At 34.5% G+C, this 23,723-nt stretch overlaps 1 protein-coding gene and 1 pseudogene across 1 annotated transcript; both read right to left on the bottom strand.

The window, feature by feature from the left end:
- On the bottom strand, window positions 1-14,294 carry LOC132615306 (TMV resistance protein N-like; annotated as a pseudogene).
- A 3,139-nt stretch (window positions 14,295-17,433) lies between these two features.
- Window positions 17,434-21,320, bottom strand: LOC132615706 (nudix hydrolase 18, mitochondrial-like). The gene is made up of 5 exons (XM_060330311.1): window positions 20,983-21,320; window positions 19,275-19,389; window positions 19,080-19,163; window positions 18,277-18,405; window positions 17,434-18,143 (listed from the first exon to the last, which is right to left on the bottom strand). Exons 1-5 carry the CDS (start codon window positions 21,066-21,068, stop codon window positions 17,925-17,927), a joined length of 633 nt encoding a protein of 210 aa, XP_060186294.1. The 5' UTR covers window positions 21,069-21,320; the 3' UTR covers window positions 17,434-17,924.
- Window positions 21,321-23,723: the final 2,403 nt, after the last annotated feature.

Here is a 23,723-nt window from a genome sequence, read left to right as displayed (position 1 = left end):
TATCCAGCAACAAGAAGAAGGAAAAGTAAGCACATGGATTGAAGAGCATTAAGTTGGGCTATGCTTCGAGGCAAATGCTCAAAATTATTTCCAGTGAGATACAACTTTTTCAAAGAGGATAAGGATCCAATGTGTTCCGGAAGTCCTCCGTCTATTAGATTGCAGTAACTGAGATTCAAAATTTCCAATGAGCGTAACCCGTCATTCACCTGAGGGAACTCTTTAAGCCTCTTGTAATGTGATAAATCCAAGTATCGAATAGCAGCAAGTTGGGCTATGCTTCGAGTCAAATGCTCGAGATTATTTCCTGTAAGATACAACTCTTTCAAAGAGTATAAACATCCAATGTCCTCCGGAAGTCCTCCATCAATTAGATTGCAGTAACCGAGATTTAGAATTTCCAATGACCGTAACCCTTCATTCACTTGAGGGAACACAAAGTACACTTCATTTTTTAGGCATACTTTTGATTTTTGTTTGGAAAAACTCAAGAATTTAAGCTTGTTCAACCGGACAATGGAAGGTGCAGGTTGTGAAATAAGAGTATCTTTGGCATCAATCCACTCTAAATTTTCTAAATCCCCTATAGTTTCTGGAAAGCTTTCAAGTTTTGAGAAATTTGATACATTTAGACTAACCAAACTTTTCAACTTACAAATGATGCTCGGAAGTGCTACAACTTCTAAACCCCTCAAATCTAGATCCCTTATTACACTGTCTAGCATATGAATATCTAACTCTAGTTTCATGATTCCGAGGATTTCTAGAAAATTTTGTAAACTAGAGCACCCCTGTAGCCACAGATATTCAAGGGAATCAATGCACAGAGCTGGAAGCCTCTTAAGGCGTTTACAGTTAGTCAAATCCAATGTACAGAACTTTTTTAAAAATCCCAGAAAATGATGAACCACTTCAAGATTCATACAATTTGACAGATATAAAGTCTCCAAATTTGGCATCCCCATTAAGTCTGGCAACTCCTTAAGCCTATTGCAATTTGATACATCCAAGAACCGAAGATTACCAAGCTGTGCTATGCTTAGAGGCAAATGCTCAAAATTATTTCCATTGAGATTTAACTTTTTCAAAAAGGATAAGGATCCAATGTCTTCCGGAAGTCCATCTATTAGATTGCAGTAATTGAGATCCAATTCTTCCAATGAGCATAACCCTTCATTCACTTGAGGGAACACAAAGTGCACTCCATCTTCGAAGCCTACTTCTGATTTTTGTTTTGCAAAACTCAAGTCTAAGTTTGTTCAACCGGACAATGGAAGACGGAGGTTTTGATATTAGAGTATCTATTGCATCAAGCTGCTCCAAGTTTTCTAAATCACCTATCTCTTCCGGTAAGATTTCAAGTTTCGAGCAATTTGACACATTTAGTATCTCCAAGCTTTTCCATGTACCAATGCAACTCGGAAGTGTTACAAGGTTTTCTAAACCCTCAAATCCAGGTTGCTTATCCCACTCGTTAACTCCACATTCATGCTTCCATGGATTTCTGGAAAAATTTCTAAACTAGAGCACCCCTCCAGATCCAGCTATTCAAGGGAATCGATGCACAGAGCTGGAAACCTCTTAAGCCGTTTACAATTAGTCAATCTTAATTCACAAAGCTTTTTGAGAAATCCCAGGGAATGATGAACCTCATCAAGACTTGTACAGTTCCACAGATCCAAATACTCCAAATTTGGCATCCCATTAAACTTGGCAACTTTTTAAGCCTTTCGCAATCTGATAAGTTCAAGGATTGGAGACTACCAAGTTGGGATATGCTTAGAGGTAAATGCTCAAAATTATTTCCCCTAAGATTCAACTTTTTCAAAGAGGATAAGGACCCAATGTCTTTAGGAAGTCCTCCATCCACTAAATTGCAGAAAACAAGATTCAGATATTCCAATGAGCGCAACCCTTCAGCCACCGGAGGAAACACAAAGTACGCTCTATCTGAAAACCGAAACAGTTCATGTTCTTCTCCAAAAGTCAAGATTGTAAGCTTGTTCAAGCGGACGATGGAAGACGGAGGTCGTGAAATCAGAGAATGTCTGGCATTAAGTTCCTCCTAGTTTTTTAAATCTCCTATCTCTTCTGGCAAGATTCCAAGTTTTGAGCAATACGACACATCTAGCTTCACCAAGCTGTTCAACATACCAATGCTGCTTGGAAGAGATACATGTTTTGTTGTTAGGCGTTCCATATCTATCTTGGTAAGATGAGTTAGGTACTGAAAAATAGATGATAGTTCCCTTATCCCAGAGTCAGCCATATAAAACTTTAACTCCGGCTTCATTCTTCCTAGGATTTCTGGAAATTTCTCTAAACTAGAGCAATCCTGTAGATCCAGCTATTCAAGAGATTCCACGTTGACACATGGAAACCTCTTAAGGCGCCCACATCCCCTAAAATCTAACTCAATGAGTTTCCAGCAAGACCCCAGGGAATCGTCAACCTTCTCAAGACTAATACACCCCCACAGATTCAAATACTCCAACTTTGGCATCCCTATGAAATCTGGTGTTCCCATCAGGTTATTAGACCAATGGAGATCTAGCTTCCGCAGAGATGGCAAATGCTGCAATTCAGAATAGAAAAAGGGTGAGATAAGGAAAACAAGAAATGGCAGGTAAAAGAATTAGGGTTTAGATTTATTCTATTTGTGTATGTTTTTTTTGGGGCCAAATATGTAAAAGAGAAAATGGCTGGAGTTTCAATATTTTTATCCAAATAAAAAAAGATTTAGCCAAGATAGTAGAGTTCCAACTGTGTGTTTCTTTTTATTTGCTCTTTAGATGCCATGACTATTTATTTTGGCATTGTAGCCTGTAAATAAAAATTGGTTGAAACTCTATTACTTTTAGTAAAATGAAAAAGTTTAGCCCAAGTAATGGAGTTCCGGCATGTTTTTTTAATTTTTGGTCGAAAACTTTAAAAGGTTAAAAAACATGTTTATTTTATAAAATGCCACATGGCGGCGTAGATCTCAACCTGAAACTCGTCAGGAGGATAAATGATAACAAAAGAGAGTAATTAAGACATCATAAGTTTACGTTTGCGCAGAATAAAACATATCAAATTTAGGGGAGTTTTATTATTCTGCTTAGATACAAAATAATGTTAAATTTATCTAAAAATAATTAGAGAAAATTGTAGCCAAAGAGAAAAGTATTTGTCTCTTTAAAGAAGTGTAATATAGCCTGAGGAAAACAATGTGTTATATTTGGAAGTCCCCTTTCTTGCAGCTCAAACTTGCTTCCTTATCTACACGCAAGTGTGTTTTCATCTCAAAGTTATTAATTTCTTGGTTGTTCTGTGTGCTTTTTCATGTTCACTTGATTGTTAGGAATTTTAACTTTTTTAATCATTCTAATTCTAGATAAAATTATTCTTTTCTAATTTTCATGTTTTGTGTGAGACCAAACAATCAGGTGATAAGAGAGCAATTGAAAAAAAAAAAAAAAAAAGACACATAAAAGCTTATCTAACCCCAAAAGGTATATTGTAAATTCCTTGGGCCAGAGGCTAGCTATAGTATTTCCTTTGCATTTATTTCTGAAAGAGTTTGCTTTTGTTGAAGATCATGATAGAGATGATCATGATAAGGTTCATGATAGGATTAGTTAGATTATGATAAGGTTGATTAAGAGATAATCATTATTAATGATAAGATGTAATCATTAGAGATAAGTTGTAAGTTTTATTGTTCCATTAGGAGTCTAGCTGTATACAGCTGATATACACGATATACTGTGTGTGGCATGTGTATAAATACACTGCCCTTGTACTGGCAATCATTCATTGAAGATACAAAAGCCTTTCTCGTTCATAGTTGCTAGATTTCTCATGGTATCAGAGCATTAAGCTCTTCTTCCGCATATAACCATTTGATTATCAAATTTTGCTCAAAACCTTTGTCCAAAGAAATGGCATCAAACACACTCTCAACCTCATCACTAAACCACCTCATTGCCTCAGTTTCCATAAAACTTAAGCCCTCAAACTATCTGATATGGAGAACTCAGATGTTGCAACTAATCCAAGTCATGAGATTGGCATATCTCATCAAGGATAAACCAGCCACTGCTGTCACTGAAGAAACTGCTTCAAGCAGTGACAAAAACAGTGACAAAAGCAGTGACAAGGCTCCTGCTAGTAAAGAAACTAATGAAAAAGGCAATGATATTGATGATTGGGAATAAAAAGATGTGTTGCTAAGAAGCTGGATTTCTGGTACATTATCAGAAGAAGCCATGTACCTTATTGTAGGCTGCAAAACTGCAAAGGAAATGTGGGAAACCTTGGAAGAGACTTTCCTTCAGGCCACTAAGGACAAAGAGTTTCAGTTGAAGCAACAACTTCAAACCATTAAATTGGGAAATAAAACTACTGATGAGTTCTTGAAAGAGTTCAAGAACATATGTGATGGTTTAGCAGCCATACACAAACCAGTAGATGAGGACAACAAAGTAATCAGCTTTGCAAGAGGACTAGGTCCAAGTTACAAAACTTTCAGGACAGTCATGCTTGGCAAGCCACCTTATCCAACCTTGAATCAATTGGTAAATGCACTGAGAGGATTTGATCTTAGAGAGGATGATGGAGATGATACACAAGAAGTCAATCATAACATAACCTTTACTGCTCAAAGGTTAAACAATAATAGGGGAAGAGGAAACTCCTATAATAAAAGAGGAAACATGAACTACAACTCAAGAGGGAGAGGGTTTAGACCCGCTAGACAAGGTGCAAATCAAGGGAACCAAAATGCTCAGACAAATACAAATCATTCAAAGGAGAAGGAAGGGTCTGATGCTTGTCAAATATGTGGTAGGAAAAATCACACTGCACTAAAATGTTTTTACAGGTGGGATTTTTTATATCAAGCATCAGAAGACTTGCCTCAAGCCTTGACATCAGTCAACTTGAATCAGTCTGATCATGGAGACAATGCAGCTTATATGGACTCAGGGGTAAGTGGTCATATGACAAACTCTTCAGGTAAACTGTCTAATCTGAGACCTTATAAAGGAAATGATAAGGTAGTAGTAGGAAATGGAAATGAACTCAAAATCACACACATTAGTAGTGGAAGCATGTCTGGTTTAAAATTGAAAGAGGTTCTAGTTGTTCCTGAACTTAAGAAGAAACTGTTATCAGTAAGTAAACTAACCAAGGACAATTACTGTACAATTGAGTATGATGAATCCACTTTTGATGTAAAGGACAAGAGAACAGGGAAGTATCTGGCCAAGGGAACTAAGAGAGGAGACATCTATGCATTGGAAGACAACAACCTGCTAGCATTGACAACAACACATACAAGAATGAGTAGTTTTAGTTCTAGTGATGTTTGGCATGCCAGGCTTGGGCATCCAAACTTAAGTTTTTAGAAGTTATAGACAAAAATAAGTGTATCAATATCATTTGTTGGAATAAAAATCCTACTGTTTGTGTTAGTTGTCAAAAAGGTTGTAAATTGCCCTTTGGTTTGAGAAATAAAATTGAAAGAGAACCTTTGATGAAAATCCATTGTGATCTATGGGGTCCTGCACCTGCTGAATCCTCACAACACATGAAGTATTATGCATTATTTGTGGATGATCATAGTAGGTTCAAATGGCTATATCCCTTAAAAAGGAAATCAGACTTTTTTGAAGTGTTTGTCAAGTTTCAAAAAATGGTTGAAAAACAGTTTTCCAAGTGCATTAAGATCTTTCAATGTGATGGTAGTGGTGAGTTCTAGTCTGCAGTTCATTAATCATTTGGAGAGTTGTGGTATTATTAGGCACATTTCTTATCCAAACACACTTGAGCAAAATGGTATTGCAGAAAGAAAGCATAGGCATGTGGTGGAAACTGGTTTAACATTGTTGTTTCATGCCAAGATGCCTATGTTTCTATGGGTAGAAGCTTTTCTTACTACTGTATTTCTGATTAACAGGCTGCCATCCTCAGTGCTTAAGAAGGAAACACCTTTTCATAGATTACATGGAGTACATCCTGATTATATTAGCCTTAAGGTGTTTGGTTGTAAGTGTTTTCCCTACATCAAAAGAAACAACAAGTTCTCACCAAAAACTTATCCATGTGTGTTTATTGGTTACAGCAGCCTCCACAAGGGATACAGATGCTATCATCCATCCACCAGAAGAGTGTTTATATCAAGAATGTTGTCTTTGATGAACTAACTTTACCTTATGTGCAGGAAAACAATACTGACAGCTCTTCTGCAGGTTCCACTCACTTTGCAACATTTTTTGAGTTCTTCTCAGAATCAAAGAATGCAGCTAATGTATTTCCTACTCCTGGTGTTGATCAGCATGATACTTCAGGGGAAGTGTTGCCATCAGAAGAAATAGGTTCTTTGTCATCAGAAGAAAATGCAGTTGCAGTTCATGATGAAGTTCAAAATTCTGATGATGCAGCAGTTCAATATGAAGTCCAAAATGTTGATGATGCAGCTCATAATGATCATGATGATGTAGCAGTTCAATATGAAGTCCAAAATGTTGATGATGCAACTCATAGTGATCATGATGATGTAGCAGCTCATGAAGTTCAAAATCCTGATGATGCAGCTCATAGTGATGCTGATGATGTAATAGTTCATGATGCAACTCATGATCTTGCTAATCAGCAACAGCCTAAACAAATCAGTGTTGAAAACCAGCAGGGAATCCAGCTTGAAGTTGATCTGTCCAAGTTTTTCACAGATCAAGTCCCTTCTCAACAACTGGCTGATCAAGTTCCTTCTCAGCAACAGGCTTCAAGGTCAGCAACAGATCATGTCATGATAACCAGGTCAAAAGCTAAACACCTACAATTGACCCATACTTCATTGTCTGCCAATAGGATAAACACTATACATAGTGAGCCTAAGTCACTCAAAGAAGCATTGAACACTCCACATTGGGTAAAAACCATGGAGGAAGAACTTCAAGCACGGTATAAAAATGAGACTTGGATTCTGGTTCCTAGAACTACTAATATGAATGTAGTAGGGTCAAAATGGGTGTTTAGAACTAAAATGAAACCAGATGGATCAATAGAAAGACACAAGGCAAGACTTGTTGCAAAAGGATATTCACAACTTGAAGGAATAGACTTTGAAGAAACTTTCAGTCCTATTATAAAAGCAACCACCATAAGAATTGTCTTGTCTGTTGCAGTCACTCAAAAATGGTCTATAAGACAGCTAGATGTTAAAAATGCATTCCTTCATGGTCATCTTGTAGAAGAAGTATACATGAGTCAACCACCAGGATTTCTTGATCAAAAATATCCTGAACATGTTTGTTTGTTGAAAAAGGCACTGTATGGTCTCAAAAAATCTCCTAGAGCTTGGTTTGAAAGGTTCAGTCTATATTTGCTTCATCTTGGATTCAAATGCAGTAGAGTTGATTCATCCCTATTCACTCTTCATAGTTCAGAAGGAACAATATTATTACTGCTATATATAGATGACATAATTGTTACAGGCAGCAACTCTAAGCAAATGGATGTGATTGTGAGAAAGTTAGGCACTGAATTTGCTATGAAGGACCTTGGACAACTGAGTTTTTTCTTAGGTGTTGAGGTGAATTACTTTCCAGGAGGAATCCACTTGAATCAACACAAGTAAATGACTTGCTCAAGAAAGTGGACATGACAAACACTAAAGCAGTTCATACTCCTTTGGCTCAGAAGCATGGTTTACAAGAAGCAGTTGGGACTGCAGTTAATCCTTCATTATACAGAAGTATTGTGGGAAGCTTGCAATACTTGACATTAACCAGGCCAGATATAATCCATGCTGTGAATCTTGCAAGCCAGTTTATGCAAAATCCCAACTCTGTGCACCTACAAGTTGTGAAAAGGATACTGAGGTATGTGAAAGGAACTATCAGCTATGGACTTTGTATTACATCTCAGTCCTCCTTCAGACTATATGGGTTCTCAGATGCAGACTGGGCAGGTTGTGCAACAACAAGAAGATCCACCACTAGCTATAGCATATATCTTGGTGCAAACTGTGTGTCCTGGTCCTCTAGGAAGCAAAACACAGTTGCAAGGTCAAGTGCAGAAGCTGAATATAGAGCTTTAGCTGCCACAACAGCTGAGCTCGCATGGATAACTTACATTCTACAAGATATTGGAATATACGTAAAGTCTGCTCCAACTTTGTTTTGTGACAACATGAGTGCACTATACATGACTACAAATCCAGTGTTGCATGCTAGAACCAAGCATATAGAACTGGATTATCACTTTGTGAGAGAAAAGGTAGCTCAAGGCCAGCTAGTCACTCAGTTTGTTAGGTCTAAGGATCAGCTAGTTGATGTTCAATCCAAGGCTCTAGCAAAGGATCAGTTCAGGTTCTTCGGAGACAAGCTAAGAGTGGTGCATGCACCTTCACTAAGCTTGAGGGAAAGTGTTGAAGATCATGATAGAGATGATCATGATAAGGTTCATGATAGGATTAGTTAGATTATGATAAGGTTGATTAAGAGATAATCATTATTAATGATAAGATGTAATCATTAGAGATAAGTTGTAAGTTTTATTGTTTCATTAGGATCTAGTTGTATACAACTGATATACACGATATACTGTGTCTGGCATGTGTATAAATACACTGCCCTTGTACTGGCAATCATTCATTGAAGATACAAAAGCCTTTCTCGTTCATAGTTGCTAGATTTCTCAGCTTCGTGTTTGGAGCATGAGTAGAATTCACCAAAAATGGGAAAGGATATGCAAAAACTGTAAACATTGTTCGTGTTCAAGTTAATGACTTTTATTTTTGTACGTTGCTGCACTTTTGGAAGATTTGTAGGTAATAATGCTGCATGATTTTGAACATTTTGTGGATGTGCATGTAGATCATTTAAGAATAAATTAACAACACAAAGGATACTATTTCGTGATGTACTTCTTTTTTTAATTTGAATTAACCGGCCACAAGAATATGCATGACGATCTTTCAAGTGCACATCATGAAGCTACATGTTGCTTTAAACTACAATCATAAATGAAAACAGGAGAAAGATCCAGACTCTTTTATACAAGAGCTCATTAGACTATTAATTAGTGGTTGGTGTTAACGTAGAGGCAGAAATAAGGAGACTTGAAATACTTTATGAAAGAGAATATTATGATATTCAGAAGGAAAGTATTAAACGACATAGTGATATACAATGATACAAAAATATATTGAGGAGATATAGTAGGTGAAGAATAAATTTTCACCATATTCATTAGTGATCTTGTATGCGATGAAACTTACTTTTCTCACATTTTTATTCCTATTTTATGACTAAAATACATACTTTTAGAACATACAACAAATCATCCTTCAAATTTTATTTTATTAAGATATTGTACTAATTGTCATGGAATACACGTGAACAGACTAGCATAATAAATATGAGAACAACCCAAAAGAATATAAAGTACATTAATTTGAGTTTATAGAATTAGTTTTTTTTTCATTAACAGACATAGCATCATGATTCAAGAACAAATCAAAATAAAAAGAATATCAAATAAAATAGGCTGAAAGCAATAATATATGCTCATCACTAAAGACAGAGATAGTTACAGAGAAACAAAATAAACTAGAATTTAATTATTGTACCTTTGTTCCCTTCCATAAATGACACAGTGAACTGGATCTGAGATAAAGGTAAACAAGCCTTTTGGGTTCAAAATTTTCTGGCAATGATTCCCAAGGAAAGTGATTCCAGATAAACCAGCGCAAGTTTTTGGGCAGGTACTCAATGGAGCCATCATGGCAAGGGAAGCAATCATTGAAGCCACCGTACCATATGTATAATGTCCTGAGCATTTTCATATTTTTCATGGCCTCTTTGCTAAAGCATAACTTTTCTTGATAAGAAAACCAGATTGCTTCCACTGCCTTCGTCCCCTGATAAAAAGGATCATTAGTTTATAAAGTATAACTTCAAATGTCGTATAAAATTCGCTTACCAATATGATTACTTTCTCACTCATCGCAGTGCCAAATTTCGTCATGTTTTGTATTATTTTTTATTGCACTTGATGTTCTGGGAAAACTAGTACCATTAGAAAAAATTAATGTACAATATTAGTTTGGTCTCTTTTAAGAAATGTCTCTTAAGAGAAATACTTGGTGCAATTAATTACATAGTTCTACTTTCAAATAATACATTTTCTGAATAGAGTCAAATCTAAAAGCTTTTTTCTGCAATGATAAAACGAAATTAATTGAAACAATACCAATAAATTGTAATTTTTTAACAAAAATAATCAATGGTAAAATGAATCCCTTATTGAATTATTAACTTATTAAGCATATAACGTCATACAAATTTCAAGTTAATCCAAACAACGAGATTGGACTAAATAGCTTAAATGGCTACTAGACAAATTCATGGCTTAATAACATAAGAAAACGAATTAGGCAGCGTTAATTGAAGTGGCCACTTGACAAATTAATTAAGCAGTAGAGCAGAATCATTTCTACAGAACACATGCTAACTCATGCAACCATAGAAAGTGAGACCTTCGGTTCTTCTGCTAGGACCCAAAGATAGAAGAAGATTAGCAGAAATAAACCTAATCCTATTATCAACAGATTACGACTTCAAAGATTACTCATTACGGAAAGACCTTCTACACATGAAAGTACGTTATGATGATACTGAGATGATCCAAGAATTTAATTTGCTATCCGATTTTGCTTGAATGAAAATGTGAGAAACAGATAGGTCGGAATTGGACCTATATGTCTTTGGATTATGAAAAATAGAAATTGAATAGCCTACTTACCGTATTGTTGACCATCACTTCTTCGATATCTTCAGCGAGCCATAGTCTGCTACGTTAGCCCGAATCCTTTTGCATTTTCACCACATATTTACCCATATCTTGTATTAAGTCATGCATTTCAATCTTATCATCTTTAGATAAGAACACAAGAGATTTTTCAATTAGGACACACAATCCATTTTCTGCTTCAAAATCACAGCTTTCAAGAATTTGCATGACTTCCTTTTTTTCCTATCCTCGGAAGAAACATGTCATCTAGAAATATCTTTTGCTCTTCAGGCTCCAATCCATCAAAACTTAATTTGAGTTTTTCAACAATTTCTGAACTAGAGTTTTTCTTTATTTTGTCTACAATTCTTCTCCACTCATCCATACCTCTCTTATGCAGCAAAGAACGCCACACCTTGAGAGCTAAAGGAAGGCCCTTAGCATGATTTACTACCTCTAAGGAGAGCTTCTTAAAACGCTCATCCGGATCTTCTTTTCTGAAAGCATGCTGATTCAACAATTGTGTAGCTTCAAGATGAGGTAATGGCGTCACTTCATATATTATTGCATCATCTTTCTTTATCAAATCTCTTTTTCTAGTTGTTACAACAACTCTGCTGCCATTACCAAACCAACAAACATCATCTGCTAAATACTCTAAATGATCTATATGATTTATGTCATCCAGCACAATTAGCACCTTCATGGAACCAAGTCTACTCGGAATCGTGCACTTCCCATCATACCTATTATTGACATAATCCTCTTTTTTTCCTAACAGTTTAGAAAGAAGGATATTTTGTAAAGAATGCAGTGGATTCTTTTTTGCATTTTCTTTAACATCCTCAAGAAAACAAGAAGCTTTCAATTGATTAGATAGAGTATGAAAGATGGCTGTTGCTATTGTCGTTTTACCGACTCCGCCCATTCCCCATATCCCTATAATCCAAACATCATTGATTTCCATCTCTAGTAGGGAATTTACTTCCTTTAAATGAGAATCTATTCCCACAATATTTTGCAAATAAGATAAAGAAGTCTTGTATAATTTGGACGAAATTTGATCAACAAGATCCCAAATACATTCTGATTCGATCCTACAAAAAATAACAAGATTGTTGATACATACAGATAAGAAAGTCAATAACAAGAAGTACTTCACACTGTCCATAATTATGATAAAAAGGTCTAAGCACATAAATGAAACTCCCGAAGAACCACTTACAATATTATATATGTAACAATGTCATTGAGTAATAACTATTCCTTCTTACTGAGAGAAATATATAGTCAACCATAATTCCTTTTTTCAGAAAATATGAAAAAAAAATTATTCTGTCTTCAAAAGTTATTCCCTCTGTTTCAGTTTATGTGTTTTTAACTCACTTGTCACGGGTATCACAGCCTTTGAGATTGGTTGCGTCAGTTAAAGTTGTCTTCCATTCTTGCACCGTTTGCATTCCCTCAACATCATCATTATACTTCGCTTCATGTTTGGCAAATGCTTTTGCAAAACTCTCCCTTTGGTATCGAACATGTGATGGATCCACATCATAAAAGATCGGAATGACTATTTGTCCAAATTCATCCTTGCATTCCATGATCTTCACTAGTTCATTCAAGCACCACCTTAATGTAGCATAATTCTTTGAGAAAACGATGAGGGTAACTTGAGACTCTTCTATAGCTTTCAGGAGTTCTTCTGGGATCGAATCGCCATGCTCTAGCCTTTTATCATCTTGAAAGGTGATTATTCCCCTGTCTGTCAAATATTTGTACAAGTAACCCGTAATTGTTTTACGAGTATCTTCACCTCTAAAACTTAAAAAGACATCGTACTTCCATTGAGGACAATACTGTGAATTACTCGTAGAAGAAGAAGTTGATGTCATGGATTCAATTAATTTGTTGAAATTTGAGAAGAAAGAGAAAAACTTGTGTGGATAGATTGTGGCAGTGATAAAAATGGATGATATTTGGGACAAAGTCATCTATAGGACATCAAATATGAAATGTTTGTATGAAGATGGGGTCTACTCCAATTGAATTGAATTATTGCTATTGGACCTAGTCAAGAGGTATATACTGTAGCATTAAATGTGGTAGATTTCCATTGAATATTATTGGCATAATGCATATGCAGCCCCCCAAACTTGTTCCTTTTTTCTATTTTGGCACCTCAACTAAGTGTTGTTCCTATTGAACTCCTGAACTTCGCCTTAAGTGTGTCTATTTAAACACTATCTGACTTACATAGCACCTCAAATGATGTATCCGTGAAAGTAAGCTAATATATGTATGGAATTTGACTATGTTGATAAAGATAATGCTATGCTAATGATGTATTCATATGTGAATTTTTGAAATCTCTTTGTAAAATATGTTTTGATTTTCAGCTATTTTTTGTTTTACTTTCAGTTATTGTGATTCGTAGAGTCTTGTGCCACATACTTGAGTTAAAAAAAATGAAACTCACCATATATATGTTACGTAAGTCGGATTATGTTCGATAGACACACTTGAGGCCAAGTTCAGGGGTTTAATAGGAATAACACCAAAGGAGGACCCACATGGAAGGGTGGGAGTGCACGTGCACTCGTTAGCTTCGGAAAAAATTATGTATATATATGTGTATATACCTTGACAAATTAATATATATTTAATTGTGCACTCTACCAAACGAAAGTGGCTTCGGGGCACGTTGGTTGCAACTGCTGCTTCCTTACATGTCACTCCGGATCGAACCCGAATGGCACTATAAATTGTTTTTTTGAGCCTATTTTTAGGAAAACAATAAGCGTTAAATGAGCTAGCCCAGATTCGAACCTGCACCGTTAACACATGTTGCACAGCCTTAGCCACTATCTCTTTCATTTGCTTCATTGTGTTAAGTTTTATTTATTACTAAATATCATATTTGACTTATATACTTGTATTTCGCCACTGCTACGCTATTAGTGACCGATCCGATATGGTATTATCCCCAGTCGTCATTAAATCTTTTGTTGGCGTTTATGTTAAGATTATGGTCCCCCGCCGTCTTAAAATCTTGGGTCCGCCTCCGGATAACACTTAGTTGAGGTGCCAAAATGGAGAAAAGGGACAGGTTTAAAGGGCCGCATATGCATTAAGCCAATATTATTCATTCATTCATAATAGAGAAGTAAGTAGTAGAAAATTTCTGTGAAGCTTCTTAATGCTCACAAAAACATGTACACAATGGACAGCTAAAAGTACAAGCTCATGAAGCTACAAAGAAAAGAGCATGCCCAATTAAAGTCCAAACACTAACGTCCCTTCCTCTTCTCTACCTAAAAAATTTGTATCATACTTAGTACTTACCAATTTATCCATGAAAGTTGAAAACAAATATATTCCTCAATTTTCATTTTTTTTTATTTTTATTTTTTGCATAAACATTTCCTACCAACACATGGTGGAATTTACTCAAACTCTGTAAATTTAAGCAAAATTCTCAATAAAAGTTCATAAATTTCGAATTCGATCGAACACATTTGCTGTAAATATTAACAACTTTTCAAAGAAGAAAAGGAGAAGCTACTCACCGACGAAACTGCCCGCCATTTTACGCCCAGTTGCCCTTCCAAAAAGCATTAGGAAAAGACAAGATTTGCTAATGGGTTTGGAAATGGTTAGGGGATGAAATAGGCTTCTTCTTTTTTTTTTTTTGGGGGGGTGGGGGGGGGGGATAAGCTAGTGGTTCAAATTTTCAAATGTGCCATTCTATGTAATTTCTGTTGCAAAATACTACTTGACATTTTAGAAAGGCTTAATGCATATGCAGCTCTTAAATTTATCTTTTTTTTATTTTGGCATTCAACTAAATATTGTTTCTATTAAATACTTAAATTTAATCTCAAGTATATTTATCAAACACAATTTAACTTACATAATTCTTCACTCTGTTTTAATTTATTTGAACTTATTTCCTTTTTAATCTGTGTCAAAATAAATGACCTCTTTTCTTAATTTAAAAATAAATTCACTTTATGAAGTGATTTACAACCACATAAATATTCAAGATTTATTTTGAAACACAAGTTTCAAAAGTCTTCACTCTTTTTCTTAAATGTCGTACCCAGTCAAATGGGTTCACATAAATTAAAACGGAGGGAGTAACATATATGGTGAGCAAGGGTGGATTTACCTTAGGCTCAGGGGTGTCGTGACACGGCTTTGTCGGAAAATTTTACTTAGTATGCTAGTATAATTAAAATGCAGAAAAAATAAGATAAATAAAATAAAATGACATTGCTCAATACAAAGGCCTATGTAGCTCAGTTGGTCAACCGCCTCAATTTTTTACTATTGGTCGCGAGGTCGACCCTCTACAGCTACATTTTGGTGTTATTAAAGTTTTGGACATGTTGCTGTTTTTTTAGTTGTGCTACTATTCTTTTTTCTTTTCTTTCATGTTCTTTCTCGCACCGATGAAATTGATTAAGAACGATATGCGGAATCAAATAAATAATGATTTTTTTAGTTTGGTGCCTTGTATAAAAAATGCGCTTAGTATTATTTCTAGTGAAGTTATTTTGAATATATAATATGCATGAGTTGTGTTTTTTTATTTTATTTTTATATTATGGTCATTTTTAATATGATGTTACCATGCTTTATTATTTACTTCCATATTAAAATGTGACACCGCTTGCGAAAAATCCTGCGTACGCCACTGATGGTGAGTTTTATTTTCTTTAACCTTGCCTGTGAATGTCGATCGCATCCTATGTGAAAAATTCAACCAATTAAAAGCCCCCACGCATTTTAATAATACTTCAGACATTAAGTTTTGGTTCGGTATTTTAGTTTCCAGTTTTGATTTTTTTATTTTTCAGTTTTTGATTTTCTAGTTTTAGTTTCAATTTTTATTTTCCAATTTTGGGTATTTATTTTCCAGTTTTGGTTTCTTATTTTTCAGTTTCAGTTTTCAGTTTTTATTTTCAGTTTTAGTTTCCAATTATGGTTTCTTATTTTCCAATTTTGTTATTTAAGTGGTGGTTCTTCACTTGTATAACACAGTAGCACACTTCTTCCTATCTGATACGTATAATTAAAAGGGGTGGATGTTTTTAATTGGTTGAATTTTCCACATAGGATGTGATTGACATTTACGCGCAAGACTATAGAAAATGAAACTCACCATATATGTTACTATGTAAGTTAGATTGAGTTTGATAGACACACCTGAAACTAAGTTCAGGGGTTTTAATAAAAACAACACTTAGTTAAAGTGCCAAAAGAAAAAAGAAAAAAAAAAAGAAATTTATGGGGCTACATATGCATTAAGCCTTTTAGAAAACAAGAAATCATTCATTGCATTATTTTTTAAATTTTGTTTTACTTTCTACAATTACTCCTGTTGAATGTATACTAAGTAAGACACTTCGTTTGGTTCGAGGACAAGTTATGCTGCAATTAGTTATGTTGGGATTAGTTATATTGAGATTAATTATTTTGGTATTATTTCTTATTAATTGTTTGGTTTTTTGTATTAAAAGTGACATGCATTGCATAATTTAAAAAAAAAATTGTGTGTTTACAAAAATATCCCCAACTTATTTATTTGAAAAAAGGTTTCGAGGGACCTCATAGCTAATTTTGTCATTTCATTGTTTTATCCTAGTATTAGTTATCCCACCCTCTGCCAGGGATAACTTATCTCAGTACTATTTTTAATTCTGGAATAACTTATCTCAGGATTAGTAACCAAACAACGGATAAAGTGGTGCTCAATTTTTATCTCAGGACTATTTTTCCTTATCCATCATACCAAACGACCCTTAATGATAGTTTAGACAAATATTCTTAATATCCAATATTTAAATTTAGAAACAACATCTTAATATTCAAATATGCATTAATATCCAGATGGAATAACGCCTAGATAGACACCTTAATTTGGCAGCAATTGACAAGTAAACACCCGACTTTGAGAATACATATCTAAACACCTCAATTTGGTTTAAGTTGGCTGGTAAACACAACAATCCTTCATGGCATTTTGTATGAATTACATGGCATCCTACATGGCATTTCGTGTGTGTTTGACTGGCCAACTTAAACCAAGTTGAGGTGTCTAAATGTGCATTCTCAAAGTTTGATTATTTACTTGTCAGTTGAGGTCAAGTTAAGATATCTATTTATGCATTACGTCAATCCAAATATCTAGATATTAATGTGCATCTTAATATTCAAATGTGTATTCAAATTCAGATATCGTAACCTTAATAAAAACAAATGAAGTCTTTCTTTAAAGGGTGTGCAATAACCTTAAAAGACATGAAAGATGGACCAGAGGTGGTAAATAAATTTTGGCATAATACATAAACAGGCCCTCAAACTTGACTTCAGCCGGCAAATATGCGTTCCAACTTTAGGTGTGCAAAGTAGGCACCTCAACTTATATAAAGTTGAGCACGTAAACACAAATACTGACGTGACACATAATTTTTTAAGGTGGCTAGATGATCATTTTGTAAGTTGGAGACAAATTGAGGTGTCTACTTATACACACTCAAAGTTGGAGGGCATACTTGTCGGCTGAGATCAAGTTTAAGGGTATGTTTATGTGTTATGCCATAAATTTATCCTTGCCGAATTCTACAGATCTCTGGAAAAAGAATAAGAAAATTAACCAACAGAACATCCAATAATTCAATGCAATAATTTCCCACAGCACTATTTCTGGTAGTTATTTACAAATGACGATTACTTCATTAAGCTTAGATGTTCTATTAAACTGACTACTAACTATTGCTACCTACATTGACTGCTAAAATTATATAACTAGCATTTGCTACTAAGGATTACATTAGACGTATTAAAATGGGATACTACATCTTTCAAAGACTTCATTTCTAAGCCTGAACTTAGGTGCAGATCTCCTTTGCCAGCTCTGGCGTCTAAATCTCGATTGTGTCAAACAACTCCAGTTCTAAAATAACAAACAAACAACATACTCCTATGACTACCTCTTAGGACTTTTTCTTTGTTCCCTTAAAATTGGAGTTGCGCTGAACTACTTAATCCGCATGCTAGATTGACCATTTTCGGTGATTAATTCCTATTCACAAACTACTTCTACCATGTTTGATTTGACAGTAGACCGATATCAATGGAGACTACGCTTCTTCAGTAGAACTTGGTAGTGGCGGAGAAAGTATTTGAGCTCTACATCCCAAAGGCAGAATAGTTGCTCTACCACTAGAGGTACGTTCGATTCCTGGAAATAGTTCCCCTTTGGTCCGTCTGCTCTGTGATGTGAGGCGGCTTACTAATAGTTCCAACGCTTCTTTCATCCACCCGTTTTGGCACAGTTTTCTTGCTTCCCGCACATTCATCTGCAAATTGGAAACTACTTGTCAGCTAAGACGAGATGTGATTTTATTTCTAAGAGACGTGCCATGTCGTCTTTACTAATAAGTCCAGTACATAGATATATGTCGATTTTGAAAAGAATTGTTCATTGCATACCCAAGTTCTTTCGCGAATCTCTTTCTCGGGCCAAGAGTCTAGTAGTTCTGTTACAAACAGAGGAAACATGTGCCCTTCATAGGCAGTGTCACCAGTTTTGTTCTCAAAGTACCATGTTCCCAGTTTACACTGCAAAAGTAATCCAAAACCAACAGGGTGAAACTTGTTGAAACTCAGAACCCCTTAAAACTAATTGAAAGCTAGATGTTATACACTTTATCAAGATCAATAAGACAATAGACAGTAAGACAAAAGATTGCACATTCGTAATACAAAAAGATCAAAACAACATGTAATTGTGAATTAGAGCAAACAGTCTTGAGAGCAAAGGGCTTCTAATTAAATAACTTTACACTTAATAATCTAGCACTCAATATTTTGCGCAATTTGACAGATCATGAGCCCTTTACTCTACCACAGCTAATATTCTGTCATTCATCTAATGTAGTAGATAAATTAACACAAAGACTTTGCTGCTTACTACTCACCGTTTTACTTCAAAAGAAGCAACCCCATTGTTCCATCTTATATGTTCCAAACAGTGGCGGAGCCACATAGAGCCGAGGTTGTTCTTCCGAACCCCCTCGACGGAAAAAAATACTATTTTTACAAGGTTAAAATTATGCTGGTAGAGCGCCATAGAAATGTCATGCTATGGTAAAACCACGGGTTCTAAAGGGTACTTTTGGTCTTTGCCAAACGGTTTTCTTTCTTAAATTTCGTATCTACTCAAACATCGTCATATAAAATGAAACGGATAAAGTAGTGTAAAAGAACTGAAAGAGATATGAGGGAGCACGAACCTCAACTTCACCTCGCACTCCAGCTTCCTCCACTGTCTCACGCTGTGCTGCATCTTCAATCGTTTCATCTTTTTCCCAACCTCCCTGCCATTACAAAAAAAGAATATTTATATTCAAAACCGAGAATTCCCCAAATATAAGGCATCAACATGAACTATTAGTGATTTTTCTAAAGCTACGGATATCAGTGGCTACCTTTGGGAATAACAATCCTTTGCCTTTTCTTTGAGGACTTATCAGAAGAACTTCAAATGCATCTTCATCTACCGACGATAACTCAGTGAAATCTTTATATCTGTAAGGTATACATCTGCAGAAAATACATGATCAGAGAAACAGATATAGTTTAATAATTTAACTACAACTTGAACACACACACAAAAAAAAAAAATACATCTTTCCACATGAAAATCATACAACAAAGTCAAATCCATGTGATGCTATTAAAGAAAATGTCCATGTTCAGTAATAGTCTTTCACTGTTAGAATCTAGCAAAAGGTATCAAATTAGGCCTTAACTATTCTCAAATTTAACATTTAAAGTAGGAAAATTAGCAACAGAATGTCCTTTTCCCAGAGAAAAAGAAAACAAGACATGTGATGAGTTGAAAACAGTTAGCCAAACACCACATGACTTGCTGATTTTCTCCATGAATAAAAAAATTTCAAGAAAACAAAAGCAAAAAGAGACAATAAATGAGACAACAAGTAGAGGCGGAGTCAGGATTTTTAGTTTGTGGATTCTGAACTATAATTTATTTTGCTTACTGGGTTCTGAATAGATTATTTGCAGATATTAGATGGTATCTTTAATACAAATATAGAGTTTGAGCCAAAGTTATTGGTTATACCGAACGTGTAACTACTACACTGGCTCCGCCCCTGACAGCAAGAGCGAAGAAGATAATAAATGAGTGGGTAAAATTTGACAGATGGTCCCTCAACTAATGATATATTGCACTAAAGTACCAAAACTATATTTGTAACTAAAATATACCAAAACTCTACCTTTTATGTAACAGAATGTCAGAAACTACAAACTCACATTTTGTCATATATAAACAATTTCCGATACAAGATGATTAAAAGAAAGGAAGTATCAACTGGTTCTGAATTCTTATACCATGCCATAATTGAAACAGCTACAAAGCAAAAATTTCCAACCAAAAACAAAAAAAAAAGCTTTTGTAAAATTGAAAGGACAAATTGCAACCAAAAAATCAAAATTTTGATGCCAAAAATCAGCAAAGTCAACACATTTCTACAAAAAAAAAAAAAAAATTCTATAGTAAATATCACCTCAAAAAGCCAAGGGGGTAAAAGTTGAAGAAGTCAATTGCACTCATAGAGGGAGATGACCAATTGACCATCTCTTTTGGGTTTTCCAAGAAGTCAACTCTCCACAACAAAAACATTTTAGAAGAAAAAAAAATCATGACTAACGTTATTGTTTAAACAAGATTGTTCGAACCCCGAAATTAAATCATGAATGCAAAACATAAACATTACACAACCTACATATTAACATGATATGTAAAACAAAATTGAAGGAGTGGCAACAGGAGCAGAATCCAGTAATTTTGGTTTAAACCATATATTTTTCTTAAGAAAACCGTTAAACACGTAGAAACTATTAATTTTGAACTCGGTAACTTTAAGAAACTAGAATCCGAACTCATTAAGTTTCCAATCATGGTTCCGCCTCACGTGGGGTAGGAGGTTTTTTTTTAAAGGGATGAAGCTTTTCAACAACAGGTTCATAAACTAACCAGCATTTTCGACGCAAATATAGTTACATATATACGTTAAACAACGAAAAAATATCAAACAAACATCAATATATTTACAAAATTACAAACGAGTTCAGTTTAAATTCTGAATCCGCCTCTCTAGAGGGACATACCCGACAACTTGGCGACGACCCATGTTGTAACGTTGCAAATGCCGGCCAGAACGTGATACAAGAACCACCATCTCCTTCAATTCCATGAGTTCTTGTTCTTGCTTCTAATGGAATGGTGTCTTTTTTGGTTCTTTTTCGAACCAAAAAACAAGAAAATGAGGGAAAAAAATAGACCCTTTCGAAAATCAAAGAAAACTAAGCTTGAAAAAATTCAAGAAAACAGAGAAAAAAATTGAGATTTTCTTTTTTTCTTTTTGGGTTGAAATGATTGGTTTTAGTTTGTTTGGTGGTAGTTGTGTGTTATGAGGGAAATAAAACGGTTAACGATATATGAATGGAAACTCTTCAAAATGCTTGATTTTAAGTGGTGCATTTTGGAGGCGGCACGTGTGTGACTAGATCGGCACTTGTGTACTGGTTCAAGTAATGAATCCGGTTTAGTTTTTTGTTATTTCTTAAAACCGGTTTTAAGTTATGGATGATTGAATAACTAAGGCCCACGCTCACGGCATGGAACGTGACTTTTTGATATCATGAACGTAAAGACAACGATGAAAAAAAGTGCTTTTTGATATGGCTACTTTTTGGGTGTACCTTGAATAAATCTCGCTCCAGTTTAATAACCTATAAATTACATAGAAAGCGTAAATTGTATTAGGCAAGTTCCGTGCTACGAGTTCGATGGAGAAACGCATGTAGATGGTGTCAAACTCAGAATTAGCCAATTGGGAGATCCCCTCCTCAAACAACTGGGTCACCAACCGAGGTGGAACCACAACGAAAAAAGTTATTGAAAAATGTTTAAAATATGTCTCGATATAATTTGAAATTAGCAATTTTGTTAGTGATTTTTCGTTTCATTTTATTCATACTCTTGCAATCTTGCTATAAAGTGTGATATTTTTGTATTTTGTTTAGTTCTGTTGTTTAAAGTTCTGATCCCGTGACTATCTTAGTATTTTTGTTGCACATTAATGCATTTACTTCAAGAGGATAGAAAAGATTATCATTCTGGTAAATAAATTATTTCCCCTCCCTCACAGTTCCCACAGCTTTCATGGATAATATAAGATATACAGAAAAGTCTAGTATAATTCCTATATAAAATTATTAATTTTTGTTTCGTGATGTACCAAATCTTATGCTCCGTATATGACCTTCACCCTAAATAAGATTTTTTTTTTTTTCTAAATACAGAACTTTTTGATAGACAAAGATGTACTTCTTGATGAGTTCATTCGGCGTGAATTTGAATTAATCGAGTCTATTAGTTTCGAAACGAATAATTAAAATTTATATAAGTTGATGGGTCCTCTAGACTTGTGGGAAAATTGGAAAAGAAAAGCTAGAAAAATTATTTTAATAAGAAAAACATGTTAACAAATTGGAATATAGCGAACATTATAATACATATACACGTATTAAGTTACTAATGTCAAGTGCATGAGATCATTTTTTTGTATCCTTATCTAAGAACGTCAAGAAAACTTTTCTAGATATATCTACTTATCTCATTCTCCAGAAACTACAAAGTCAATTATTTTTCAGTAAACTAACTTTAAATAAGGACAAACCGTTTTTCTCAATAGAAATATTTAAAATGTAAATTTGAAAAGAAAAAATAGAGTACGAAAGCTAGGTTTAGTTTAACACTTATTTAAGTTTAAGAGGGACAACAATCATTAACGTAACGAAGTTATATTTTAAAGACTCATTTTAATATGGACAACAATCGTTAACCTAACTCTTTTTAATTAATTAAAAAGGTTTTAATGATTAATAGAATATTCTTAATAATAATTAGATTTGGTTTGAACATTTCAGAGAGATCGAATAAAGACACGCAGCTGAATCTAATGTTACCACATTATTACTTATTACAAATCCATAAATAAATAAAAAACTAATGTGAACTTGATTAATCTTCTTAATAATAATTAGGTCTTGTTTGAATTTTCAATAATGTGAACCATGTTCCTTTTAATGACTTTATATTCATGCATGAACTATGATTATCTAGATTCTTTGTTTTAGGAATTTCAACCATGTGATTTTTAATTTAGAAATAATAATGAAAAATATTTCCAATTGAAAAGAAAAACTCATTATACTACAAGAAAATACAGAATTGGCAACTACTCTTTGGCAACAAAAATAATATTGTTGGCAAAATTCAATATTTGGCAACAACTTAGTTTTATTATTGCACATATGATGAAACTTTTAAAAATAAACTTCTTTTTGTTGCCAAAAAAATTAATTATGTCGTCATATATTAACTATTGTTGCAAAATGTACTTTTTTGCACGTCGTTGCAATAATAATAGACGAGAAAAGTTTATGCAACAACAAAAATGTTATTGCCAAAGGTGCTTTTTGCAACAATAGTCAATACTATGAGAACAAAAAAATTTATTGACAAATGTCTTCTTTCTTGTAGTAACCCATGAAGATAAGACGTTGGATTCGAGTTCTAATGCATTATGACATAACCAGAATTTGTGAGGGTAAAATATCTAGTTCCATCCTGACGCACCGCTATAATAAAACGTTGAGTTCGAGTCTCAATACATTATGACCTAACATGAATTATGAGGGTTGGAGTCTTTGTGCACAGTGATTTACTTCAATCAATTGTCAATAAAAGGGAAGAAAAAGAGGATATATCTTCATATTTAACTACGTACTCATCCAAAAGCATTTAGTTAATACTCTCGATTAAGAGATTAATTTAACGTGGA

The sequence above is a fragment of the Lycium barbarum genome, chromosome 10, assembly GCF_019175385.1.
Source record: "Lycium barbarum isolate Lr01 chromosome 10, ASM1917538v2, whole genome shotgun sequence".
Lineage (NCBI taxonomy): Eukaryota > Viridiplantae > Streptophyta > Magnoliopsida > Solanales > Solanaceae > Lycium > Lycium barbarum.
The sequence above is the reverse complement of the archived record's forward strand: the minus strand, read 5'-3'. Positions and strand labels throughout refer to the sequence as shown.

What these genes read in the sequence shown, in the direction of transcription:
- LOC132615706 (XM_060330311.1), bottom strand. Translation starts at nt 21,068, where the DNA reads ATGGAATTGAAGGAGATGGTGGTTCTTGTATCACGTTCTGGCCGGCAT. An exon ending in AAGGATTGTTATTCCCAAAG is followed by an intron (nt 19,164 to 19,274) that starts GTAGCCACTGAT and finishes TTGTAATGGCAG; the next exon opens with GGAGGTTGGGAAAAAGATGA. An exon ending in GAGTGCGAGGTGAAGTTGAG is followed by an intron (nt 18,406 to 19,079) that starts GTTCGTGCTCCC and finishes TTACTTTTGCAG; the next exon opens with TGTAAACTGGGAACATGGTA.